Source organism: Drosophila ananassae, chromosome 3L, assembly GCF_017639315.1.
Source record: "Drosophila ananassae strain 14024-0371.13 chromosome 3L, ASM1763931v2, whole genome shotgun sequence".
NCBI lineage: Eukaryota > Metazoa > Arthropoda > Insecta > Diptera > Drosophilidae > Drosophila > Drosophila ananassae.
The window spans coordinates 11,282,971-11,308,289 of record NC_057929.1 but is presented as its reverse complement, the minus strand read 5'-3'; the positions used below and the strand labels follow the sequence as shown (position 1 = coordinate 11,308,289).

The following is a 25,319-nucleotide window of genomic DNA, read 5'->3' as shown; positions in this document are numbered from 1 at the left end:
GGTACAATTGAACATGTCAACAGTTGTCCTTTCCGAGTTACGCATAATTACAACAACAGCTCGGGGTCAGCCGAGAGGGTCTTCCCACTCAGTACATGAGGGCAGTAGGCACCACTTTCCCTGGCAGGGTTCATGTGTCATGTTCGTCACTCCATAAATGCGTTTAATTAGTCACAGCCCGCAAAAACTGCACCCATCGCACCCCGAGATGTCAAAAATCGAAATTATGATATGACATTTCCCCTAGCTCCAATGTTAATTAAGTTCGGGATTGTATACAGATGTACTTCATGTTTTCCGAGGGCAAATTGTAGGGGAAACTCTACATTTCTTCCCCAATAAATATTTAATTGATATTGTATTTCGGAACAATAAGTTGGACAGAGCCTGATTGATGGTTTGTTGTGAAAGCCAAGAAAGAAATTATGGACGCTAGAGCTGCAGAAGAAATTGATTTGGATAGAGTTTCACTCAGGAAAGAGATATTCAATCATTTGGAATGCTCCTTACCAGGATCAGATGCCATTTGGGGAAAGTTCGTTTCTGATGATTCTTAACATTTCTACCACGACACGATTTCATTTCTCAAAAGGGTTTACGAGAAAAATATTCTAAAAAATCTACGAAAATTTTGTCTCAAATTTTGATGCAAAATGATGAAGAATCAATTTACAAATCGATGGAGATATTACGCTCAAGAATCGGATAAAAACTGACAGAGATATAGCCTTCCCTTGGGGCCATATTGGTCCTCCCATGCAGTCTCCATATTTCGAAGGGGCTCATGGCAAAATTTTAGAAAAAAATCGATAAAAAAATTTTATTTGAGGTTTTGATGCAGATTTGTGGAGAATCGATCTATTAATAGATAGGGGTATTCCGATCAAGAATCGGTGTAAAATTGCCGAAGATACATATAGCCTTCGGTTGGGGAGTCTTTGAGGAGTACCCAGTTTCCTTAAATAAGCTCTCCCGAGAAAGTTTGATAAATATTTTCTGGTTTGATAAATATTTTGAGAAAAGAATTCAAAGATATGATTAATTAAAAAAACAAAAGACTTGCCCCACTTCTGCGACCACCCTCCTTACTAAAATCTTGAGAACTTCAAAAAGCCAAGCAAACAAATAATTAATAACGAAACTTGGAGGCACACAAATTTTTACGCCGCGCCCACTTAAATTATAAACAATTTCGAAACTCCTGCCACCCACCACCCACACCCACTCCCCTCGGCAAAGAGCACTTGTCATTAGAAACATTTGTAAAAATTCTCATGGGGCTGGAGAGCAGCGGAAAAGGCGGCTAAATTGGCAAGACGAGGAGGGTGGGGTGGATAGATGGAGCGGAGAGGAGCGGTCAGCAGGGGGCATCCCTCATCTTTGTGCACTCACACTCGGTCATATTCATACTCTTACTCATACCCTTACTCTTAGTCGCATAAACAAATAAAAACCCATTAAGCGAAAACCAACAACAACATGGGAGGAACTACCACATTGATGTGTGCAGTGATTAACCGGTGGAGTGAGTGGGGCTGGGGGTGGGGGAGTGGTGCGTCCAAGAAGTAGCGGCAAGCAATTAACAACTACAACGACACATGCAATTAACGAGGGGACGGGATGCCCAACTCTGATAAACAAATTAAAATTAACAACAAAGAATACCTTGGATCTAAAGATTGAAAGGAATTTTAAGTAATACATATTTTATTTATAAGTAAGAGTTGGTTTCTCTCAGTGTATCTATGTGTGCGGGCATAGCGGAGCTCAGATAAGAGCAGCGGGAGAGAGTCGCGAGAAAGAGTTGGAGGTATGGGGGAGCCGTGCCTAAGATAAGGAAGACAAATCCCCAGCTGGGGCCATCCCAAAAAAGAGAGAGCCAGGGTCCAGCTGTGTTTACTCGCCCCAAACAGAAGCCGCTCACTCAAAAACAGCAGCACTCTTTGTCCCCCACTCTCTTTGGATGCAAAGTGCAGTGATAATAATGCGTGTGAAATGCTCTCTTATTTACTTTTGCACAACACCAGCAGCCCCGAACAAAGAAACATAATTTCCTCAGAAACATCAAAGATTTCCCGAGGAAATCCAAAGGAAATCAAAGCTGGGTGACAGTGGCTGGATGTGGGAAAAGTCAGGACCGGCTGAGGGTCTGTGTCAAGGCCCGGAATAGTCGCCTTCAAAGAAGAATGCTCATATGTGGGCAGCGCGACAGTCCTGTCAGCTTGATGGATCAGCAAAGAGCAGTCTGGGACTACTGAGTGCCAACCCCGCCCAGTAGCGCCCCTTTGCGGAATCCGTTACTAATCACACGACTTACATTTGTTGCCCGCTCTTAGGGCCCAGCTCCCAGCTTCCCAGTTTCCCAGCCCTCTCTTCAATTTCCATTCCTCGGTTCAGGGTTGATGCATTCGCAGAATCTCGGCCTGTCACATGCTCGTAAAATCAACAAAATGCAGGCGACTGTTGTGACACTTGCCATGACAACAGGCCCGAAAGCAGCCACAACACTCCGAGTTGCAGTTAGCAAAATGTTTAATGAGTGGCATGCACTGAGAGAAATTGCTGCAGTCTTATTGTTATTCCTTGAGAATCTCAGATCCTTAAGAAGCTACCACCTAGAACTCTTAACTGAAGACCAATTCTCAAGCTTGATGTTTTTTTTTCTGTACAGAAATTTGCATCTGCGGTAGGTTTCGGCTTAAGAACCAAGTCTAGGGGTTGGTCCACCCTCTCGGGCTTGGGCCTTGGGACTGGGGTTGGGGCTGGGGTGGCCCACCCACCCACTCGCAGTGCGTTGCTTTCTGCATTCTGTGTCAGCTGTCAAAGTCCAAAACTGAAGTTGCCTTTATACATTTTTTTCGTCTATATGTATGCATGGACGTGGCCGGAGGGGGGATGGCTGAGGCTAAACGCTGGTGGGGGGATTGGATAGCAGGGAAGGACTGACTGGCTGGAGCTGCCGTCGGGCAAAGTGTCCATTATGTTGATTTGAAAAATAAAAGCTACGGATGCGATGGCTCACACAAAGATGAAGGGCGGGCTCTGACAATGCCAGCGGAAGGGGCTTTCCACCGAGAGATCCCAGAGCCAAAGCCGGGGGAGGAAGGAGCTGGTACTTCAAATTTAGTTGATTGAGAGACAGTAGATGTACTTTGCTTATCCGAGATTTGAAAGAAAGTCTAAAAAATGGACGGAAGGTTCAGTTTGCTTGGGAACAGTATCCCCATTGATTCACCAATCACATAGCACATCACCCGAAACATAATCCAAAAATCAAACCCTAAGTACTTAGCTCACTGCATCCGACCACACCCATGCACTAAATTCCAATTAAAGAACGCGAAAAGGACTATCTGAAAGCGGGGTTCCAAGGAGAGGATGATACGATGAAGAAGTTATTCCACAAGTCCGACGGGAGGAGTTCCGACAGGAGGAGTTCCGACCGGAAATCCTTCAAGCCCGATGAAAGTGTCAACCTGGACATGCTCATCGGCAAGCTGAAGCTGGCGGCGGACTTCGCCTCCATGGCCCAGCTGACCACCCGGGAGATCGAGACGGTCTGCTCCCTGGCCAGGCAGCTCTTCCTGGACGAGCCCTGCCTGCTCGAGCTCCGGGCGCCGATCAATCTGCTGGGCGACATCCACGGGCAGTACGCCAACCTGCTGCGCTACTTCAACTCGAACGGGTATCCGCCGGACACCGCGTACCTGATGCTCGGCGACTACGTGGATAGGGGGAAGCAGTCCATCGAAACCCTGACCCTGCTCCTGGCCCTGAAGGTGAAGTACCCGCACAGGTTCTTCCTGCTGCGAGGCAACCACGAGAGCGCCAGCCTGAATCAGTTCTACGGGTTCTACGACGAGTGCAAGCGGCGCTACACGGTGAAGATGTGGCGCACCTTCGTCGACTGCTACAACTGCATGCCCCTGGCGGCGGTCATCGAGAACAACATCTTCTGTTGTCACGGCGGCCTCAGTCCCCACCTGTTCAGCTTGGACCAGATCCGGGAGATAAAGAGACCCATCGATGTGCCCGACTCGGGGGTCGTCTGCGACATCCTCTGGTCGGATCCGGACGTCAGGGTTATCGGTTGGGGGCAAAACGAGCGGGGCGTCAGCTACACCTTCGGCTCGGATGTGGTCAGCTCGTTTCTGCATCGCTTCGGGTTCACCCTCGTCTGTCGGGGTCACCAGGTGGTGGAGGACGGGTACGAGTTTTTCGCCAAGCGTCAGCTGGTCACCATCTTCTCGGCCCCCAACTACTGCGGCGAGTTCGACAACGCCGGGGCGATGATGTGCGTGGACGAGGACCTGCTCTGCACTTTCCGCATCCAGAGGCCGGTAGCGAAGGCGTTCGTCAAGATGAAGGGCTTTTGAGGGGCAGGCTTTTGTAGACATTGGTATATGTGGCGTTTTAGGACTTTAAATTATAAGTAGTGTCTCTTTTTTACAAATTTGCCAAATTCCCTGACCAACCACACTGCAATTAATTGTTAATTTATTGTATTGGACAAGAAGAGATTATATTTCAGTACTTTTTCGTTGCGTGTAGAAGGTGATATATTAATTTGATAAATTACGAGCATTAATTCCCAGCTAGTAGAGTCATAAAGGCAATTAAATTATGGCCAAGTTGGCAGAGAACTTTGTGGGGCACTGATCCCCAGGACCCTGCCTTGCCCCCCGCCTGCCTTGCCCTTCGAATGTTAATTACTGCCCTCAACAAAAGTGAAAAGCGGCTAAAATAATTACTAAAATGCATTTCGACATGCACATACACCGGGGAAAGGACAAATTGTTGGGGAAAGTGGGAAAAAATGCTGAAATTAAATGACACTGCATTTTGCAAAAGGGAATAAATTATGGAAGTCCATTTCGGTGGACTGGACTGGACTGGAGTGATGCAAAGTGGCCATTAATGGGAATTAATGGGTCAGTGAAAGGGATCACCTGCCACAAAGACGGAAGAGGCAGATCCGGGAACTATTTCTGATTGGTTATCCCTATCCATTCAATCAGAGAAGTGACTCATCCGGGGCAGAAGTTTATCCAGAAGTTGACTCTGCAACAAACATGACAGCCTCGGAGGCCGGGGACTAATGACAACACAAGCATATCAGTGTCGCCACAGCCAAGAAAACGAAAACAACACATGTGGGGTGGGGGCGGAGGGTGAAAAGGACCCAAAAACAGCATTAACCCCTCAGTGAGCACACATTCTGCAGCACCATGTCCGAGGAAAGAAGACCAGATGCAGGGAGACGATACTGGAGACCGAAGACAGGGACAGGCGTAAGCCGAAGTATCCACAAAACTAATCTGCAGGGAGGACGGACCAGGAAGGAGGAACAGGATTCCGGGGAGCAGGATTTACATATTAAGCCATTTTTAATTTACGACTTGCCAAAAAGCTGCCAGCCGAAGGAGCAGCCAGCGAAGGACTTTCTCCTCCTCCCCCTCGGCCTGACTAAACAGCAGATAACAAAGGACGAGGGTGGGGAGGAACTCAGATGGATGATAAAGGCGCCTCAGTCGCCGAGCCAAAGGGATAACGACGAGCATGAACGCGGTTCGTATCCTTACGCAAAAGCCACATAACGGCAAAGGATGCCGCCCACTCGCAACCCCCTTTCATCGCCCCCCTGGCAGGAGGCAAGGAAGGACGAGCCAGCAACAATGACAGTAATAAAATAAAAGTAAATCCATGCTTTGGTTTTTTTTTCTCCCCCGTCCGCCCATCCGCCCGGCAGCTGCTTTCTCCTTTCTCTGCTGACTGGCTGGCATCTGTCAAAGTTTGACGTTGACGTACAAGTCCCGGAAGTGGAGCATCAGGAGCGGAGAGCCAGGGAGTAGCTTGTTTAGGAGACTTAGAGATGTTTTTCGTGTCATTGGAGAGTTGCGAAAAGGATATGCAGAAGAGTCCTAAGATCTTCTGTAATTTCGAAGCCAATAATCCTTATTTTAACTCAAGAAATATTATAATAGACCTGCAATATCCATTTCCTCTCGGGAGCCCAACTGGAAACGGCAATAATGAACATAATAAGGGATACTTCCCCCAGGGCTATTCCATTTTTATGGAATTTTTACCCTATCGAGGGCACATCTCTCGGGCAGGCTCACTTTTCGCCAACTTTTCCAGCGACAACAGGTGCGGAAAACTTGCAGGACCATCATTCATGCGGGCCTAGGAAGCCCCAAAAGCCAAGCCAACCATATGCCGAAGGTAGTTACAGTAGACCCTCTAGAAACCACCCCGTCAGGCCGAACTAATCCTGGGGCGTCAAATGTGACGCTAGCTTCTAGGACGAAGGAAAAAAACAGGATAGAAATGGCCACAAAAAAGTCTCTAACAAGCGGAAGGAAACGCCGGGCTACCCGATGATGATGATGATGACAATGTTCTTGGCTTTGGTTCTTTAAAGTTTTTGGGGATTTCGCCAATGGCATCGCTTCTAAGGGTTGGAAGGAGTGGGAAAACCAGTGAAAAGTCAATGTCTGTTGCGGTTTTGTCACTCAAAACAGACAAAACCGCTTTGTTTGCCCGGCGAAAGTAAGGGCTGGCTGGCAAAAAAAGAAAAGGAATGAAAAGGAAGCCCTCCCTATCCGGTGGTATCGCCCCGGCCTACCTCTATTGTATCTTGGTATCTGTCGGGTGTGAAAAGATTTTCACTTGATTTGAGTTCTGTTCAATGAACGAATGCCTCCTTTTGTTGATTATAGAGTTGTCTTATTCCGCAGCAGTCCACTCACCTGCAAAAAAAGAAAAGGGCTGGGTTATCAGAAGGTCAAAAACAGAGTTATGCTTGCTAATTAAAAGATTACAACGGACTTGGCACAACCCTTCTCAAAGCGGCCAACTAGCCTGGCCTGGCGTTTAATTAAGATGGAAAAAATCAACCGCCATCGACCCTTAAAAAACGAAACACGAGTAACAACTCTATTAAAAATATAGCCGGCCAATGATTTATAACTTTCTGGTTGCCGTGAGATGGCACAAATAAAGCGGGCAAATTATAATGGTTAGGAAACGGCATTGGCTGGTCACCTTTCGGTTCTTTACTTTTCGGGGTAAAACATAAAAAAGGAAGCATTTTTTGACAGGATAAGCGGGCAGGTCGTGAAAAATGATGACTGGACGGGATGATGGAGGTTGGAGGGTGAAATGGAAGATATTTTAAAGGAAGAATTGGACAGATAATAGAGAGTTTGTTCCTAGAATCATAGAGAAATGTATTAGAAATAAATATTTCCAATCTATTGGTTCAATATCTTTTCTCTTTATAGTTTACAATTCAAGTTTCTTGCAACTAATTTCTACAAAACCCCATTTCGGTTATGAAAACAAGACAATTAAGCTCCGGCCACTTTCTCCGCTCTTACAAGAACAGCTGCCTGTTAACCCCCTCCCAAAAGGATGATTAATCAGCAAAAAAAATATGATATAACCAAAAAATGAGGAAAACCACAAAAAATTACAACCAGAGAAAAACAAACAGAGTTGCAGTTACGGCTCAATAAGCCAACAAAGACGGGCCTCAGGTTCGCGGCCTCCACTCCAGCCCCAGCCCAGTCCGGGGGATGATGAAGCATTTTCCCGGGCGCTGCCTCTTTTATTTTTCACCGAAAAGCCGCAGACAACAATAGGCTGGCCGAGGAAAAATTACCAACCACAATGAAAATTGGAAAACATTTATTAGAAGAGCGCCCAGTGCACGGCGAGGAATGGGAAGTGATAAGGAGTAATACTGCAAGGTTGAGGCCAGGCCATGTCCTTTGCTGTGTCCTTCCTGTGCCCACACTCACATGCTAATGAAAATGAGGAGTCTGCCTCACAACTCCGCCAGCTACTGTGTGTGCGAGGGCATTATTTATGAGGGTTAATAATCGCAACGCGATGGCCCCGCCAGATAGACTCCCCGGGACTCTCATTCGCGCTATCTTGACTCGGCAGAATAATTTTTCATCCCGTTCCCGCACCCGTTCCCGTCGGTCTTCCCCTTGGCCTTCGCGGCGGATGCGGGCGCATCGTCATGCAACGCCCCCCCTCCTCGAGGGATTCTTTGGGCTCTGCACAAAGTGATTGGAAATAATTTATTGATTATTAAAATATTCAAAAGAAACTCATCTATTTTGGCTATTTTTTGGCGGGCGTGGGCGTGGGTGTCGCATTAATGAATTATACGAAGATAATCAATCATGGGATGCGCTTTTGTGCGGAGATCACCCACGGAGAGCTTGGCTTGTGATGGGCCCAAGATTTATGTGCGAAAAGTTCAGAGTTATGGGTCGATGGAAGATAAAGGTGGCTCATTACAATGACAACACAGTTTCTTAGAGGCAGTGCTAAGTAGTACTGTCTTGGGAGCTAGAGAAATCCGAAGGAAAGGCCAACAGCAGCTGGCCAATTACAAAGGAATTACCAGCCGCTGTGCCGAGTTTTGTCAATTGCAATAAAAATAATCAACATGCATCGGCCCGGCCTGGCTCTGGCTCTGGCTCTGTGGCTGTGGACTTTGGCTGTTTGGCTTGGGAGTTCGCTTCCAGAAGGAGATGGAGTGAAATTTACGACCCGCATGGACAACACGTTCAGCAACAAAACCGAGAACTGCAAACTCCAAACTGCAACTGCAACTGCAACTGAAACTGCATTTCGTTGCCATTAACATAATAATGCTGTGGCCCCTTCTCGGCCGCTGTTTGTTTGCGTTGCACAATTTGAAGCCAAAGTAAATAATCAACTCGCACTAATCTCCCAGCCAAACTGCATTTAGCAAAATGTTTTCTCGTCCGAGCCATTCGGCCAGTTCGTTTTGCGGTCGAGGCGGCAGGGAGCAGGACATAAAGCGAATGGGCTTCTTTGTGGCCAACGACTTGGCTTTATCATAATTTAACGCAGTTTTCTATTTGGTCTCGGTTTCGGGCTGCCAGTTGGTAGTCCGGCTCTCTGCGGAGATCCTGACACCCGGGCGCCGACGTGAGCGGTATGCAAATTGCGTAATCGTTGTGGGCAGAGGGATAGATGGATGGGTTGAGTGCTCGGCCACTGCCCGATTACTCACAAATTGTTTCCCACTGGTCAGGGCATCGTAAAAGCGCAGTTAACTGGACAGAATTGAAACATTTAGAAGGCAGGATGTATTTCTTTGATGGTTATTGGGGAATGAAGTCAGATGACTGGGAAATAGATAGAAAGCTTGCTCAGGTGAGTTTCCAATCATAAGCATACCAAAGATATTATGAGTCCCTCATTTAAATTCAAAACCATAGTATTTGAACAGAATCAGTTAAGATCCCAGCCATAACTCAATCATTCAAACGCTGTCCGAGTTCCACGGAAAATGTCACCAACCTTGCTCCGTCCAGCACTCCACCATCTATCTGGTTGTTGGGATCTGTAACCCAATACTCAATAGGGAAGACCCTCCGCCTCAATTATGCAAATTACTGAAACTCTAAACAAATTTGTTTGGCTGTCGTCATCTCGCCTTTTATCTTGTTGTTTAATGATTTCATATTGGTCAACGCCGGCCATAACTTTGGGGGTGCACCACATGTCATGCGATGCTTTATCTGCGAGATACCATATAAATTAGGCGGCCGACAGGTGTAGGCATCTGTGAGATTGTTGGGCAAGCTATATGGATTTGACAGAGAGAATGACATCAAACCGTGGGCCTCCTCCTTCTGGTGTTGCTTTGTGTTTGGCTGATAAGTCACGTCTTCCATGTCATCGCACATTTGTCACCCGGCTCTGTCTGATCCAGTTGGAGGGGGAGATCCGTACAGCCAGCACTATCCGTACAGACACTAGTTTGGCCAATTAAATTCGACTTAAACTTATTTAAAACTGTTATCCGAGAGCAATGAGCTCAAAGCCAAACCGCACCGAGCATGCCCATAATCAGTTCAAACAAATCAACTTTCCCAAAACGAGCGCCAAACGAAACCGCCGAGCCGTCCAAACCGCCATTCGCCAACCGCCGAAATGCAACCACTTGGCCAGCAAATGCCACAGGGAGGGGTATCCAGCGGATAATGTGCTGGAATTATTCACGTCACAAAAGGATTATTCACTCGCAGATAGTTTGCTGGTTTGCTGGTCTAGGTGCGGCTCTCGAAGGTGAGATTGAAAGATAGGAGCGAATAAAATGTGGTTTTCCAAAAGAGTTTGAATTCATTTTTGAAAACAGAAGTAGAGGAGAATATTAGTTCCCCCTCCCATAGCAGCTGTTCACCCACATTTCCCGGGAATTACTCCGGCAGAGAGTCAACACCTTTGACACTCCAGCCGGAAGTGCGTTGGGACAAGTACTTGCCTTTCTTAACTCCATTTACTAATGCAGCTCACATCTCGTTCACACCACTGGGCCAATACAGAGCTAGGCGGAGGAGGAGGAGGGCTAAGACCAACAGTTGTGTCAGCTGTGAGCGATCCAGCACTTACACAAACATTGCACAAGAGCCAAGCTAAATATACAAAAGATACAAGATACATCCCAGAAGATCGGAGGGAGAGAGCAGATCGCTAATGCCCAACGTGCGACGGTGGCTGTTCCTTTTTCTCACCCGACTCTTAACCCCTGTCTGTCACCGGAGTGCGTGGGTGCAGGCATTCCTAATCTCTGAGTGGAAATCTCTTCCACTCCTGTCCTCCGCACGCCGAAAATATTAAAAAGCAATTTCCATTCCTGCAGCAGGTCTCTAATGTTTATAATTAACATGCTGGCGGAGATCCTTGGGCCTCTTTTGTCTTCCGCAGCCACTTGAGCGGCCACTTGGGGAGAATTCCACGTCTCCTCTTGAGCCAGACCTCATGCAAGACCATTCACATGTTCACTAATTACTCTCCACGCACTTGAACCAGATTCAAATCCTCCCCAGCTCGTCCAGCTCCCCGACAAGTGCCAGCTTCGGGTTAAGGTGAGAGCGCAGGACCTTGTCTCAGATTCATTTGGAATGCAATCGTCTTGGGATTAGTCCCGAACTTTCAGAAACTGTGTACTCCATAGTTGTTATTTGATTGTTTTGCCTTCAATCCATCATTTCGGGCCGGGTCCCTTGTTTAAACAAGCGGCTAGCGGGCTCTTTAAACTGTTTTCATATTGTTCGATTGGAGATCCACTTTAAATAGACACACGTACCGAAACACAAACAGCCGACAACTAGAAATTACTGTTAACAACTGCGGCAATAACATCCAGAGAGACTGGCGCGTCAATATTTGTACATGCATTGCATTTTCACGCCGCATAATTAGACAGACACTCCGAGCCACTGCCGCCAACCTCTATTTAAATGCAGTGCACCGATGCAGGCATTCGCCGTAATTAGATGCCAGCTCGGGACAGCACTCCACAGTACCTTCATGCACTTATGCTAATGCCCACTGCGGGGCTGGATTCCCGAAAAAGTGTCAGACCTGCCTGGCATGCCCAAAACTTGGCCCATTTGGAAGTGACCATAACGCGGAGGAAGTTCCAGGGAGGGGCCGGGAAACTGTCACTCAATTGACACTTTCAGTGGCTCCTCTAGGAATTAGCATGCCTTTTTGGAGAATCTACACCTTCTACACCTCCACCTTCTTCCAAGACATGATTTAGTCTTTCACTTACCTTTCAGAAAACTATGAGACTGCCTGCTCCTCTTGAAACACTCGAGACTCCTGACAAACAACTCTTCAAGGCTCGATTAATCCTTCGCTCTGATTGCACTGTTAGACACAAGTCCCTGCCAGAGTACCTCGTGATGGTGCGATTAAATTTAATTGAAAATTCCCCAAATTTGCACGCTCGGAAAAGCGTGAAAGCGGGCAGGAGTAGCCGGACCCGGGTCCCCTCTTCGCCGTACAACTCGAACGCACTGTGGACACACTTTACGCCCGATTTGCGACAATACAATTCTGAATCGGAATCTGGGCGGGGGCTGTCAGCGGTTATCAATCAGGCCAATTACACGCACACACCAAGACGCACGCCAGGAGAAGAATCCTTAAAGCCACTCCTTGTTATTATTCGCTGTTTTCTTTACTTTTTCATGTTTGCACTTTCTAATTGTGTTTTATGGTTCGCCGGGAAACTTTTCGGGAAGTCGCTTCCTCCCTGACGACTCTGATTAAAGCCGAAACGCGCTGCGATTTTTTACGTAAATGTATCTTCGCGTGGCTTCCAATCCGAATCGGCGTCCGACCTCCGCATCCGCAAGATACGATTTTCTGTTTGGTACTGAATTTCCAAACAGAAGTTCTTCTCGTCGCAGCACAGTCGTTTCCCGACTTTTGTTCGTCGGACTTCGGCCGCCCTCGGGTTTATGGCAGCGATATGGGGGAGTTTTCAAGAGGAAACCGGCTGCATGGGAATGTTTCTTGGCCAGAAATTATGTTTCCTATGAAGATGCACAGCGATTTTCACTCAAAATTTCCCTCAAAAAAATGTTGAAAATTTCCCAAATTTTTAGTAATAAAAAATATTTTTTTTTACATTTTTAAGTAATAAATATTCATTATTATTTTAAATATTTTGACTGTTTACTTGGCTTATCGCATGAGTTAAAAACCTGCCATAAATATCCCCAATACTGGTTTCGTTTCTCTTTATGGCAACTCTCTCGCTCTTGGTACTTTTTCTCTCCGAGACTTCGGGTTGCCTTGTTGTTGTTTGCCATAAACAGCTGTTTTTTGTTTATTCCAATAAATTCTCTCGCAATCGGACAGATAAGCACGTGGATTTTTTTCCCAGAGACCAAGGGAATTTGTCTGCCGGCCACAGGTAGACTTCGTCATAGCCTGGCCCATAACAGTGGTTATAGGTGTAACAGTTTTAGATACATTACCTCTTGAAAGATGGTTCTATAACTCCACCAACCAACCATCTAATTAGCTAACATCCAATTAGCTGGCGAAATAAATACGTGCCCGCCATGCCCCGTTGAACAAACGAAATGGCACGCAGAATCGCTGAAATCATCCTCACAATCAATTAAAAATATTCTGAAAACTTTCGCGCAGGAGGAGATTTTGGGGCGCCAGGCACCCGCTTAGAAAATATTAGAGAATATCGCCTCGCCTCCCCCCTCCGAGACCCAGCCAAGACCCCCGAGAAGTTTGCCAAATCAGCAAATGTGTCACTGAAGGAGGCTGCAAAAACTGCACGGGAATTCTGCTTGATGTAGAATGAAACGCATTAATTTGGCTCGTTATGATTATTGCCACGCCAGGGCACGCCTCCTCTTCGACGCCCTCTTTGGGAGATGGAGCCACGTTCAAGTAGACCATATGGAAATGCCTTGAGTAATATGTTTTGTCTGACTCTGCACAGACCAAACTCTGACCCCCACCAGATCGGGTGCAGGGGGGACTGGGGGACTGGTGGCACCACCGCCAAAGGCGCACGTTAAGCGAATCGTGCACACGCCCCATGACGATGATTAATTACCTTTTCGGGTGCCTCGTTCCTCGTTCCTACAGCTGTTGTTGTTGCCTGTCTTGGATGTATCTTTGTATCTTGTATCTTGTGCACATTTCACTTATGCACGCCTCACGCTTAGCTGGCAGAAGGGACTGGCACTCCGAGTTGGAGTTGGTGTTGGAGGGGGAAACGCTTTTGGGGATTCTTCGTTTGTCGCTGATGAAGTTGTATTATTTATCGCAAAATGATTTTTCGCACTTTCTGCGTGTCTGCCATCTCTGCCACGAGCTGAGCTCCCCACCTTTCGAAAGGTGGCAGGCAAAATAAAAAGGGAAACGGATGCCATAACTTAAGTGCAGCCATAAAAAGTAGTTACTTTCCCGCTTAATTTGAATAAACTATCTTCGAGATGCCTTATCTGGTAGATACCCACACAATATTCATCCAACTGCCAGCTCAAAATTTATGTGACCCTGTGTTTTGAGAACTAAATGATCTATATAGAGATCTACGCTAACAACCATAACTTTACGGAATAATTCGGTTTCGACTCATAACTCTATATGGCACTATCTGGCGAAGGATCTCCGAATTTAAGACACACATGTGCTGCTCTCGGCCCAGAGCCCAGAGCCCAGAGCCCAGAAGTGAGTGAGCACATATCAAGTTGCCCCATTTGAGGACTGCCAATCGATTGAGGCACCCCGGAGGAGTTGCCCTAGAAGGGTGCGGGGGCGGAGTGAACTATTTCACAGAAATTCGAAACCGCGCAAAGTCAATGAACCAAAACAAACGAAAACAAAAGGGGCCACCACCACCACCGACGACATAGAAAAGAAAACAAATAGCGAAAAGCAGGAAAAAAATACAAAATGCACAACAATTTGACATCTGTTTCAACAATTTGGTAGCTCCAGGGGTGGGGGTGGAGGTGGCATGCCAAGGACTAAAAAGGAGTAAGCCGGAGTAGAAGCCGGGACAAAAAGGATGTCACGTAGATTGACTTGTACGGGCAGACAAAAGGAGCTCAAAACTTCAACATCAACTCGGTATCCACTCGAGACTGCTCCGGGAGTCGTGTCGCAGGACACGAAATCCCTCAGAATTTCGTGTGACAAATGTCAAGGGTTAATGAGATCCCTTTTTTCGAGCTCAGTTCGGAAATGGAGTTGCGTTAATTATCATCCATGGACGGGAGTTTAAACGCTTCATTAGACAAGACACTGCAACGCGGACACAAAACCAGAGACCGCGAGGGTGAAAGCGATACCAACTCTGGGCTTAAACACATTTAGTGAAAATTTTTAGAAAACGAAAATATCGGATTACAGAAACCGGGAGTTGCCTTCCAGTGTTGACGGGAGTGAGTTTTTTGGAGCAACAAGAGCGTGAACCAATATTGGGCGTTCAATTAGTCAGGCCAACATGGGCGAGAAACAGTTTATTTCTTACTGATTTTTGCCAATAATATCCATTTTTTGCCCTCGGCACTTCCCAGAAACCCTCCACTTAATGATCTTCATTGTAGACCCTTTAATTATGGCACTTCTTTGGAACGAAACTTGCAGCCGGATCATTAATATGCATTGTGTTTTGAAAAATGATTTTTTAGCCGCTAATTGTCAAAGGCCCCACACTAGTGCGGTTACAGAATTATTCAAAATTCAAAATAATTCATTGACATTAATTAGTTGGTGCTACAGGCGAAGAAAGAGTTTAGTGGAGAAGTATGTAGGTTCTTCGGGGCTTGGTTTCTTGGTTGGCACATGATTGATGGATCGGATCTCCATTACTACCAGACTACCAGCAGTCCATGAGTCACTCCAGAAGAGTAAGTAAGCGAAGCTCCCGGGGACAGTATCTGCGGTGCAGTGACTCACTTGGCAGTAACGAAAATAATCGAAATGGAATCTGGATCGTAAAAATGCAATTGACAGACGCCAGACGAGGCGGAAGACAGCCGGAAAAAGACGGGGTTGAAGGTCACAGCCGGGTTTTATTGCTTATGGCTTGGAAAACAGAAAAGAGTAGCTCCCAGAAACCATAAAAATTCATAATCTATGACCACTTGACACGCATTAAATAAACTAAAACAAAAAGGCGGCGGTGGCCTTTAAACGTTTTGCTTTCAATTCGGAATATGTTTTGAAATATTGATTCGTCCGGGAGATCTCGCTGGGTGGTGGAAGCGATTCGATCGCCGGTTATCAAGTGTAACAGATAAGGGCCCAGAAACCGAATCGGCTAAGCTTTTTTCATGTTTTCATGAAGGGCTTCCGTCACAAAAAACTTTGTTCATTCCGTCATCAGAAGTGCAGGAAACTATGAAAAAATTCGAGGGTGAAACATTGTCAAAATCACGTGCGTGCTGGTACACTTTTTGTATAAAAATGTTGGCTTTCATGGGCTTCCCTGTTTTTTGGGGAGAAATTATAACTTTGTCATCAAATAGCGACATAATTCCCGCAATAAAAACAACAATCAAACGGCGGAAATTTCGCAAAAATAATATTAGTTCAGTACCAGTCGTAAAAGCAATAGTAAAATGACGAAATGGTTCACTAATCAAATGAATATATTACCAGAGTATTACAAGATTTAATTCGAGTCGAGAAGACCCAAAACAGAGTATCAGGCTTTCCATTAATTCCAGTTTCGAATTACGACCCTTTGATATTTTTTATGAGGAGGTGACACGTGAAATTATCGTATGAATATCATACTACATAGTCCCGGCTCATTCACACTTCCCCCCAAAAAAATTAAAGCCACCTCACGAATCCATTGAAATCATTTCCATCAGTCGGAATATTTTAGGGAGTGCGCCGCGGCAGGCTCGTGATTAAAGGATGTTCATTAAATATTCATGTAAATGTCAATTTAAAGCTACTGTGCTGGGTGTCTCATACCCGGGGGTGTAGGGCAGTTGGCGGCTTTTTTGTTGTCCCATTATTATTGATACAGAGAGCTCCTTTGAACTCCACCGATTAAAGGGTGAGGGCGTTACGAGGTGGGTATATATCACAATAGATTTATGGCAAACAATACCCACAATGCATTCAAACAGAAACCAAGGGGCTGGGGTGTTTGTTTTTGCTCTAAAGTTTAATACTCCGATTGGTTTTCAGTAACCATGGCAAGGTATTCGACTAACAGCCCCCTCTACTTCACTATTCCACACTATTCCATATCGGATATCAGCATATTTTCCAGTTCATCATTTAAACATCAAATTTAATAATCAGGCTGTCATGTTCACAATTAAGACTCCTCTTTGGGGGGCAGACAGGCAGGCAGCGTGCCCATAAGGCCGCTTTCCCTTTGAGCCAAAAAGCCACCGAGAATCGGAGGACAAGAAACATTTCTCGGAAGGCAAAACATGACACATCTCATTATGATGACTCCCAAAAGATCTCTCCCAGCCGCAGATTCCACTCAGCCTCCGACTCCTCCGAGTGTAGCCCAGCGTGTTGTTGCTGTCAGAGCGTTTTGTTTATGATTTTGTAGCTGTCATAAAGTTATTAAAAGTATGTGACATTTTTATGACATTATGACGTCTTGACTCAAAGTTCTTTCTCCCAAAAAAGCGTCTCAGGGACTCGGTTTCGGTTAAGGGATTCGCCGACCGACCTGGCCCGGGTCTGGGGTCTTCGCAAGGTTCTCCGATTGGCCTCGGCCCGGCTCTTGAAATATGATATCAAATAAAAAGCAAATTAAAGACGATAAAATCGTGTCTGGGCTCACGCTGAGTTATATATAAAAGATGCTTATTTTTTGCGCCTCTCGCGAATCCAATCTCCCCGCCGAAATCCGGACTCTGAAATCCCTTCGACATGAACTCTCGATTGGCCCGCCTCGAAAATCGTTCAAGTTTCGTTTTTGGCTTTGGTTTTTGGTTTTGGTTTCGTTTTCAGTTGCCAGTTGCCTGTTGTCCGTCTTGTTATTTGGTGGCTCATAAAACTTGTAAACATTCGGCTGATTGTGCCCCTGATGGGCCTGTGTGGGTGCTGGCTCTGGCTCGAAGCGGTATGATATTTCCAGATGATATTACACTTTTGATTGGCCCGGTAATGGGGCACCGAGGGCGTGAGAGATCAAAGGGCGATAAGCGATTTAATTGCCCATATGTCCCGGCCGAGGAAGCCCACAAAAGTTATTATAATGGAGGGCCTACAGATACGCCGAGTGGAGATGGTCAAAAGAATGGGTTTTGGTAGGAAATAAATAAGATTCGATTGGAGGGCAATGGCCAAGTCAGAGTATACTCATAGTTTTGAATAGAAAAGAGTGATTCAAAGTAGTAACATTTATTTGGTTGAGGGCAGAGTCTTCGCCCCCAGCATTGCCATTGTCCGTTTGAATTTGTCTAGAATTTGTTTAAGTTTCTTCCTAACTAGGGACACCACATTTTGTTGGAACTGGACTGGAGATCCATTCTCCAGTCGCGTTCAGAGGGAGCTCCTCTTCGAGTTGCGGAGGTCGTAGCGCCTCCGCTTCGCCGGCTGCGGATCGGTCCGGTACTGCACATTTTTGTCGTTGTAATCATCGTCGTCGTCCTCCTCGACCTCTTCCTCCTCCTCCTCCTCCTCCTCCACTTCTTCTTCTTCGTCATCCTCCGCCTCCGCCTCCGCCTCCTCCTCATCTTCGCCCTCCTCCTCTGCTTCCTCGACCTCGGACTCATTGTCCGCGCCGACCCCATGGAGCTCCTTCATCTGCTGCTCCGGAGTCTCCTCGCTCTCCAGCGTCATCTGCGCATCGTCCTGCACCTCGATCTCCACAATGAACGAATTCTCCGGATCCTCCTCGTCCACGAGCTCTATTTTCTCCTTTTTTATAGTCCTGGAGGGGACCACTTCGTGTGCTTCCTTGACCGGCTCCGGCGAGAACTCCTTGACGTCGTCGTTTTCGCTGGAACTGGACTGCAGCAGCTTCGCAAGGCGCTTTTTCGACTTGGGCTTGCCCCTGGGCTTGGGCTTGGCTTTGCTACTGCTCCCCGAGGTCTTCTCGGGTTGGTTCGCGTTGGGCCCATCGCACAGCTCCTGCATCGCCTGCTCCAGGTCCATGTCGTCCACGGGCTTGCGGCTCGAGGACTTCGACCTGGCCGCCGCCGAAGTGGAGGGCTGGACGTCGACGTCCACCTCCATGCTGCACGAGGATATGGGTGGCAGGGCATCGTCGTCGTCGTCCGAGTAGTCCAGGCCAATGGGAAGGTTCTGCTGGAAGCCGTTCGACTTGTTGGTGGCCTCCATGACGATGTCCTTGTATCCGGTTATCTTGCTGCCGTAACGGGGCAGGTACTCTGAGAAGAACTCGTTCACCTTGCCCAGTTCCACGTTCCCATAAAACCCGGCATAGTCCGGGGCTTGGCCGATACCTATGGTGATGACAGAGTCCTGTGGCTTCACGAACTTCGAGCTGGAATCCTTAGGGGCTGGAGTCTTTTCCGTGGGCTGATTGTTGGAAGTGTTGCGAGACTTTTTTCCGGTGGACTGTGGGGTAGCGGGGGAGTCTTTGCGATCCTTTAACACCTGGACGTCCACCTGGTAGGCGAGCAGGGTCTGGAAGCGGGAGCGGACGATCTGCAGGGGTGCGCGGAAGGTGTGGAACGAGGTGCAGAGGTCGCCCCGCTTGCTCATCCGGTCCATGTGTGCCATGGGTGCCTGGTAGAGCGGTGGCAGCTGCAGCTCCTCCTTGTCCTCGTCCTCCTTCAGATCCTGGACCCGCGGCCGCGCCCGCTGTCGATCTCGCTGCATATCAAGGCTTTCCTCGATTTGGTTCTGGCCGATCTCCTCCACCAACGCCTTCAGCTCCTCCAGTTGGCCCTTCGCGAACTTGGGATGCTGGAAGAACAGCTGGATGCAGCCTCCTTGGGGATCTTCGGAGGTTCGCGACCAGAGCCTCTCGAAGCCCAGATCCAATAGCTGAGCCGTGAACTCCACGGCACTGCGGGAACGGAACATCGAGCTCCCGCTGGCCAGGTGCTCCTGCAGGCCCACGTAGTCCACCTCCAGTTCCAGGCCGCTTTCGGACCACTTCAGGAAAGGAAACGCTGGACTGCCGGCGGCCAGAAAGAGCTTCATCACAAACGGATAGCCCTGGATAGGGTGCTGCGAGGGCGTCTCCGGCACATTCCTGCCCAGCTGCCGGAAGATCCTTCTGCGGTTGTCCACGGCCTCCTGATTCTGCTTGGAATTGGTGCTACTGGGGACTGTTTGGATCTCCGGAGGCGGTGTGGGACACTTCTCCTCTTCAACTTCGCGCGTTGGGCTGTCGGGCACCTCGCCGCCGCACTCCGAAATGGCCAGCTCCTGCGGCACCTCGAGCGTGTCCAGAAACTCAAGCAGGTCCAGATGGTCCGTGGGCGAAGGTCGACTCGACTCGACCAGCATCTCGACCAGCTGTTCGTCCTCGACCCTGATCTCCTCCCGAACCCTCGGAGCCTCCTCGATGGTCAGAAAATCCTCCTCGATGGGTATATGCAGCTTCTGTTGGCCGCGCCGATTGGCCCGGTGCCTGGACATGATCTTGTTGGCTTTTCGGAATCAAATTTGGCCGGCTTGATAGTTTTCTCGATGAGAGTGGGAGCTAGATGAAAATGTTGTGACTGCGTCACCAATCAGCTGACAGAGAGACCAAAAACTGGGAAAGGGGTGAAAGCACTTGTCAGACAGCATAGTCCTGAAAAAGAAAGTAAGGGTGTTGGTAAACCCCAATTGTTTTGGGTTCTGGTCTTGCCATCCCTGTTCTCTCGATACTTAATCGTTATTTTTGAATTCAAAATTTGGATTATATTATTGCTTCCCTCTCACGCCCTACATGATACAGTCCAGACGCTCTGGAACACACACAATAATCCCCAATCCGGGCTTTCGTTTCAACACATAAATTCGCTTTTGCGACAAAGCGCGCAAGTATTAAGTTATGGAACCTGAAATAAAGTCGGGACTTTGGCTGCATTATAATGAAGCCGCCAGTGCGGGAGGCGAGGGGAGCTTGTTGAGTTATTAAATGCCAAGTTATTTGTCGTTTAGCTGGAAATCCACGCAGGTCGGCAGTACTTTAACTTCAGAGGCACAGGCAGGGGCACAGGCCGAGGCAGAGGCCCAGGCCTTTTCTTTTTTCGATTTTTTGTTTTTCGAGACTGCTTTATGGGCTTGAGTAGGAAATCTTTACGAGTTTTGGTGGTGAGACAAATTTATTGGCAAGGCATAAATGTTTTCTTTACTGTTCACATTTCCCCCCGGGCTTTGTGCCTGGCTTTAATACGAGTCGTAAAGATTTTTAATGTTGCATGGCCGCTATGCTGGTAGAAACTATTTACATATGCATCTTTATGCTTTATGGAGCCCAACACGCCACTTCCCAGGCCCGACTTCCCCGTGAGGTTTGCCGATTTGTCGTTTGATGGGAAAACGCTTTGGGAATGGGGTGTCGAGTGGGGGCCACAAGATACACTCTGAATGGTTACAACTCTACCCCAGATATATGACGAATAAAACTTGGTAAATATATTCAAATTCCACTCCCGATAAGCAACAAATCGAATCCCAATTTGCCATTTCCCACGGGTAAGTAATTTGTTGTACATTTGTTATAAACTTTTCGGCTATCTTGCGCCATTTCCGAATCGTAAACTTCATAAATAAACCCTACCTGGATTGCCGGAAACTAACCGCAAATATAAGTGAAATGAAACTTACTCCTGCGAGTTTGCCGTGTGTCCTTGGGAGAGAGTTACTTTACGATTGCACAAATCCAAAATGAAAAATGCAAAATGCATAACAATCACAATTGCACAAAATATTTCGCTGGCAAATTGGGATTTATATGTACGAGATACATGGCCTCGTTCCTTTGGCTTTCGAAACTTTCCTCCAAGGAGGAGGAACTAGAAGGGCCTCTGCTTGCCTTCGAGTGTTGTAACCCAGTTTTCGAGTGGCTTTTCTATTTGCCAATAGCTGCAGTCGAGGATGTGGTTATGGATATGAGGGAGATGCTCCCTGGAGCAGTTTCTGCAGCATTCGCTTAAAATTGGCCAACAAGTTACAAACTTTCCATGATCGATGTTATGGGACATTTTTGTTTATTTTCATTCGACTCTGCTAATAATCCTCCTCCGGATAGGGCATGCAGTGGCAGGCACCGGGCGTATTCTTGGCCACCCAGTTCAGGTACTGGTTCACCCTCGTGTAGACCCCCGGGGCCTGGGGCCTGGCGCATCCCACTCCCCAGGACACTATGCCGGCCAGCTGGTACTGTCCCGGCATTTCGTCGAAGACGGTCTGAAGAGGTCCTCCGCTGTCCCCGCTGCAGGCGTCCTTGCCCCCCTCCGCAGTGTTTCCTGCACACAGCATATTGTCCGTGATTTGTCCGGGCTTGTAGGATGTTTCATTCTGACACTCAGACTGGGTTAGGACCACCACTTCCACTTCCTTGGGGGGAATGTGTATCAGAACAGTTTTATAATAGTTTGAAGGAATAGATTACCCGTAAAGTGTCGCTGGCAGGTCCGCCCTCCCTCTGAGATCCCCACCCGGTGACGATGGCCACTTCGTGGTCGAAGCTGTGATAGAATACGGGCAGGCAGATCGGTCGCAGGCGCGGATTCGTAACATCCACAGGCTGGTCGAGGCGCAGCAGAGCTATGTCATTGTCGAAACTCCACGGATTGTACAGCTCGTGCACCTTCACCCTGGTGACCGATCTCTGGATGCGATGGTCCTCGTTCGGCTGGCTGCGATTGTGCTCCAGGAACTGCAGGGTCATCAACTCCGGGGGCACTCCCTCCACGCAGTGGGCGGCTGTCAGCACGTAGAGATCGTTGATCAGGGATCCGGAGCAGTAGAAGGTCTTGTAGATCAGGATGACGGCCATCCAGGGGTACTGGTGCACCCTGGTCTCCTGACCCCCTATGATTTTGTGCAGAGTATTAATCAGACCGCAGCGACAGGTGCTGCAGTCCCTCTCAATGGGCGGACTTTCCACAGGGGGTGGGGTGGTGGTAGTCGTAGTTGTAGTGGTTGTGGTTACTCTGGTGGTCCTTGTAGATGTGGTTGTGGCGGCGGTAGTGGTTGTCGTGGGCGTGGTTGGCGAAAAAACTATGGAACTTATCCAGTTGAAGAGATCTCCCTGCAGGGGTCGCACTTTCTTGGTAGGAGATCCCAAGCAGAAAGCGGCGCAACAGACGATCAGAATGAACTGCAGCTTCATCTCTCCGCGACGCCACTTTGCAACTAAGGCTGCCACATGATGAGCTGATCCATTTAAAGTGGAAAGCCAACCCAGGCAGGCTGCTAATCACGTTTGTTCTACCGCCTGGCTGGGCAACTTTTCATTTTGGCAAACACACACATTTTCCGGGCTGTCGCACAAATGAATTCATGAAATGTTTGCGGCCCCAGAGTGCAAATGCCTGGCAGGTGAGCCAACAAAATCAGAGGCTCTACTTTTCATAAATATCAAATTTTGGGCTTTAATGAGACCCAGAAGTTAAACCGAATTTATGGAAAGTGTAATTTTTCCCTCTAATTGACAACTGTTAGGCCCTCCCAACTATTTATCCAACATTATGCAAATAAGACGCCCAATGAGGGCTCCAATCAAGACTTGTCAACCCGGAGTCAGTCCCCCTGGAACCGAATTCCACCGAACCGACAACCACCACACTTGTCATCCGCGTCTCGTGTAAGCTGGCACAATAATCTGTAATAGGCTTAGGCATGAAATATTGACGCTTAGTGACCGCTTAGTGGATGCCAAGTGACTAAGTAACATCATCTTGCTGGAAAACGGCTTCTCCCCTCGCCGGTTCGAGGAGTAATTAGAAGCCAGCCAGCTCTGGAAATTAGTGAAAGCATTTTCATAACCATTTTCGTATATTTTCGTGAGTGTTTGTGGAAAACTAAGCCGCTTAGGCGACACAGCGCGCAGAGCTTTACGACTTTGACTAATTGAATTTGGGGTATATCCATTGGAGCATAGCTTTAACCCCAGCACACGACTCCAATTTCGATGGAGACCCGCCCACATCGAAAAGTACTTTTTATGCTTCAACGCCCAAATGGTAGCATTCGCATTTTATAGACTCTGGAATACAAAACTTGATGAGCTCAATTGGATGGTCTAAGTGGAAATGTCAGGGGGCCGGGCTGGCCTGGGCTGGGGTAACTTGGCAGCACCTCACTAAATTGTCCAATTATAAAACTGCGTAGGCCAGGTAGCCAGCCAGTCACCCAGTTAGTCGGCCAGTCCAGAAACCAGAAGCCAGGCACCCAGCCAGCCGGGCAGCCCGGAGGCAACTCGAGACACATCCACATGTTTCTGTCACTTTTGATAGTCTCTCCTCTCGCTTAATTGATATTTATGGAAATGGGATTCGGCTCCGGAAAGTGGAGCACATGTGGGGAGATTTACAAGCCACAACATTGAACTTCATTCCCCGGTAGAGCTCATTAGAGAGTGGGCTATCCGAAGACACTGCAGTTCTATGGAGTATCCACTGACCTACAGAGCAAGAAAAATAAAACAGCAGGGAGCTGCTTTTGTCTTTCGGCCAGAAGTATACGGCTTAATTGTGGGCAAGTAATAAACATGTCCAGAGAGGGTAAAAAGTTTGGATGGCCAAGAAGTTTGCTGTTGTTTGTGGCCGCAAAAGAAATCCAATTAAAACGGCAAAGAAGCAAGACTCGGAAATTAAAAGCAGAGCCGAGTGCAAACCGACTGGAAAGTGCAAACAAATGGCCTTTACTTATGGGTCTTTGAGTTTGAAAAACATTTGAAAAATAACCCTTCACTTGGCGTATTCATTATTGCCAAATAAATTGTAAAAATCGGGGAATGTATCGTTATCTCGGTGAGAACCATACACTTCGCATTGCGTAGGCTGCCCGACTTGAACATGATTTAATGGGAAATACGAGGAAAATATTTATGCACTCACACAATATCTTGACTTGTGGCAACTACTTAGTTGTTGAACATGAGCTCTTTGGCTTTTTATCGTGACAGCATCGGGCTTTAAAATACAGCTTACAAAACAGCAGAAAAACAGCGGAGACTCAGCAGGCAAAGCAGCCGAAAAGCAGACATTCCGCAAAGCGGCAACGACTTTTAATTAAAATCAACATTTTCACAGACCGCCGAACAAGCTTATTAACAGTTACATCCCCCTCTAAGCCACCTCTGTTCCCTCCCCGTTTTTTATTTCAAAACTAAATCTCCGCAACGGGCCAACAACGACTGTCAATTGATAAACAAGTCAACTGTCACTTAGGCCCAGTATTGATAGCGACTCGCGGCCAACGTTAATCAGACAAAGTGTCCGAGGAGTCCTGGAGGAGTCGGGCGAGGACCGGATACCGAGAGCCCAGACAGGCGACTCCTTTTCATCATTACACAGTAAGAAAGAGGAGGAGCTCCTTGGCAGTACCTCCTCTTAGCCTTCTTCTCAAAGGCTTATACTCCTTGCTGGAGTTTCAAACTTCAAGAGTGTGTGATATCCGGTACTAGTGGTAATCCTCATTCTTAAAGTATTGTTTCCAGTGCTGTTGCAACTCCACTTGTTGCTAGCGGCTGATTGAGATAAGCAGCGACACATGTCACAAGATTTTTCTGCGTTTCTGCCTGGTTTGGGTTTCTCTCCCTCCCCTGGTTTTTGTCTTTTTGTATTTTTTTCATATTTTAATCAAAAGTGGAAATTAAACGCGGCTAATGAAGATTTTAATTGCGTGCAACAGCGAAATGGAATTGCATGTGGGTTTTGTGGCTGTCTGGGCAGCGGAATTATTCCAATATCTATAAAAATGTGTGTATCTGCATGGGGAGAGTGCATGCAACACATAAACTTGCAACTCGGGATTTACATGACCAGCATTTGTTGCAACACGCAATGGATATGTAAGCGAGAAGGCAAAGT

At 47.4% G+C, this 25,319-nt stretch overlaps 4 protein-coding genes across 4 annotated transcripts in view; 1 reads left to right on the top strand and 3 right to left on the bottom strand.

Annotated features, from left to right (window-relative positions):
* LOC6496117 overlaps nucleotides 1–12,264 on the bottom strand; it is a 67,280-nt gene extending 55,016 nt beyond the window's left edge. The window contains exon 1 of the mRNA XM_014908148.3: nucleotides 11,615–12,264. The gene's annotated coding sequence lies outside the window, so the exon portion shown is untranslated. The remainder of the gene's footprint in view (nucleotides 1–11,614) is intronic.
* On the top strand, nucleotides 3,202–4,566 carry LOC6494472 (serine/threonine-protein phosphatase alpha-3 isoform). The gene has a single exon (XM_001960227.3). The coding sequence runs from the start codon at nucleotides 3,387–3,389 to the stop codon at nucleotides 4,374–4,376; it is 990 nt and encodes a 329-aa protein (XP_001960263.1). The 5' UTR covers nucleotides 3,202–3,386; the 3' UTR covers nucleotides 4,377–4,566.
* Nucleotides 12,265–16,610: 4,346 nt separating the features above from the next.
* Nucleotides 16,611–20,049, bottom strand: LOC6496116 (glutamic acid-rich protein). Its single transcript, XM_001960226.4, has one exon. It carries the CDS (start codon nucleotides 19,924–19,926, stop codon nucleotides 17,854–17,856), a length of 2,073 nt encoding a protein of 690 aa, XP_001960262.1. The 5' UTR covers nucleotides 19,927–20,049; the 3' UTR covers nucleotides 16,611–17,853.
* A 1,210-nt stretch (nucleotides 20,050–21,259) lies between these two features.
* On the bottom strand, nucleotides 21,260–22,634 carry LOC6496115 (proclotting enzyme). The gene is made up of 2 exons (XM_001960225.3): nucleotides 21,893–22,634; nucleotides 21,260–21,837 (listed from the first exon to the last, which is right to left on the bottom strand). The coding sequence occupies exons 1-2, from the start codon at nucleotides 22,613–22,615 to the stop codon at nucleotides 21,508–21,510; spliced, it is 1,053 nt and encodes a 350-aa protein (XP_001960261.1). The 5' UTR covers nucleotides 22,616–22,634; the 3' UTR covers nucleotides 21,260–21,507.
* Nucleotides 22,635–25,319: the final 2,685 nt, after the last annotated feature.

What these genes read in the sequence shown, in the direction of transcription:
- LOC6494472 (XM_001960227.3), top strand. Translation starts at nt 3,387, where the DNA reads ATGAAGAAGTTATTCCACAAGTCCGACGGGAGGAGTTCCGACAGGAGG.
- LOC6496116 (XM_001960226.4), bottom strand. Translation starts at nt 19,926, where the DNA reads ATGTCCAGGCACCGGGCCAATCGGCGCGGCCAACAGAAGCTGCATATA.
- LOC6496115 (XM_001960225.3), bottom strand. Translation starts at nt 22,615, where the DNA reads ATGAAGCTGCAGTTCATTCTGATCGTCTGTTGCGCCGCTTTCTGCTTG. An exon ending in CTGCCAGCGACACTTTACGG is followed by an intron (nt 21,838 to 21,892) that starts GTAATCTATTCC and finishes ATTCCCCCCAAG; the next exon opens with GAAGTGGAAGTGGTGGTCCT.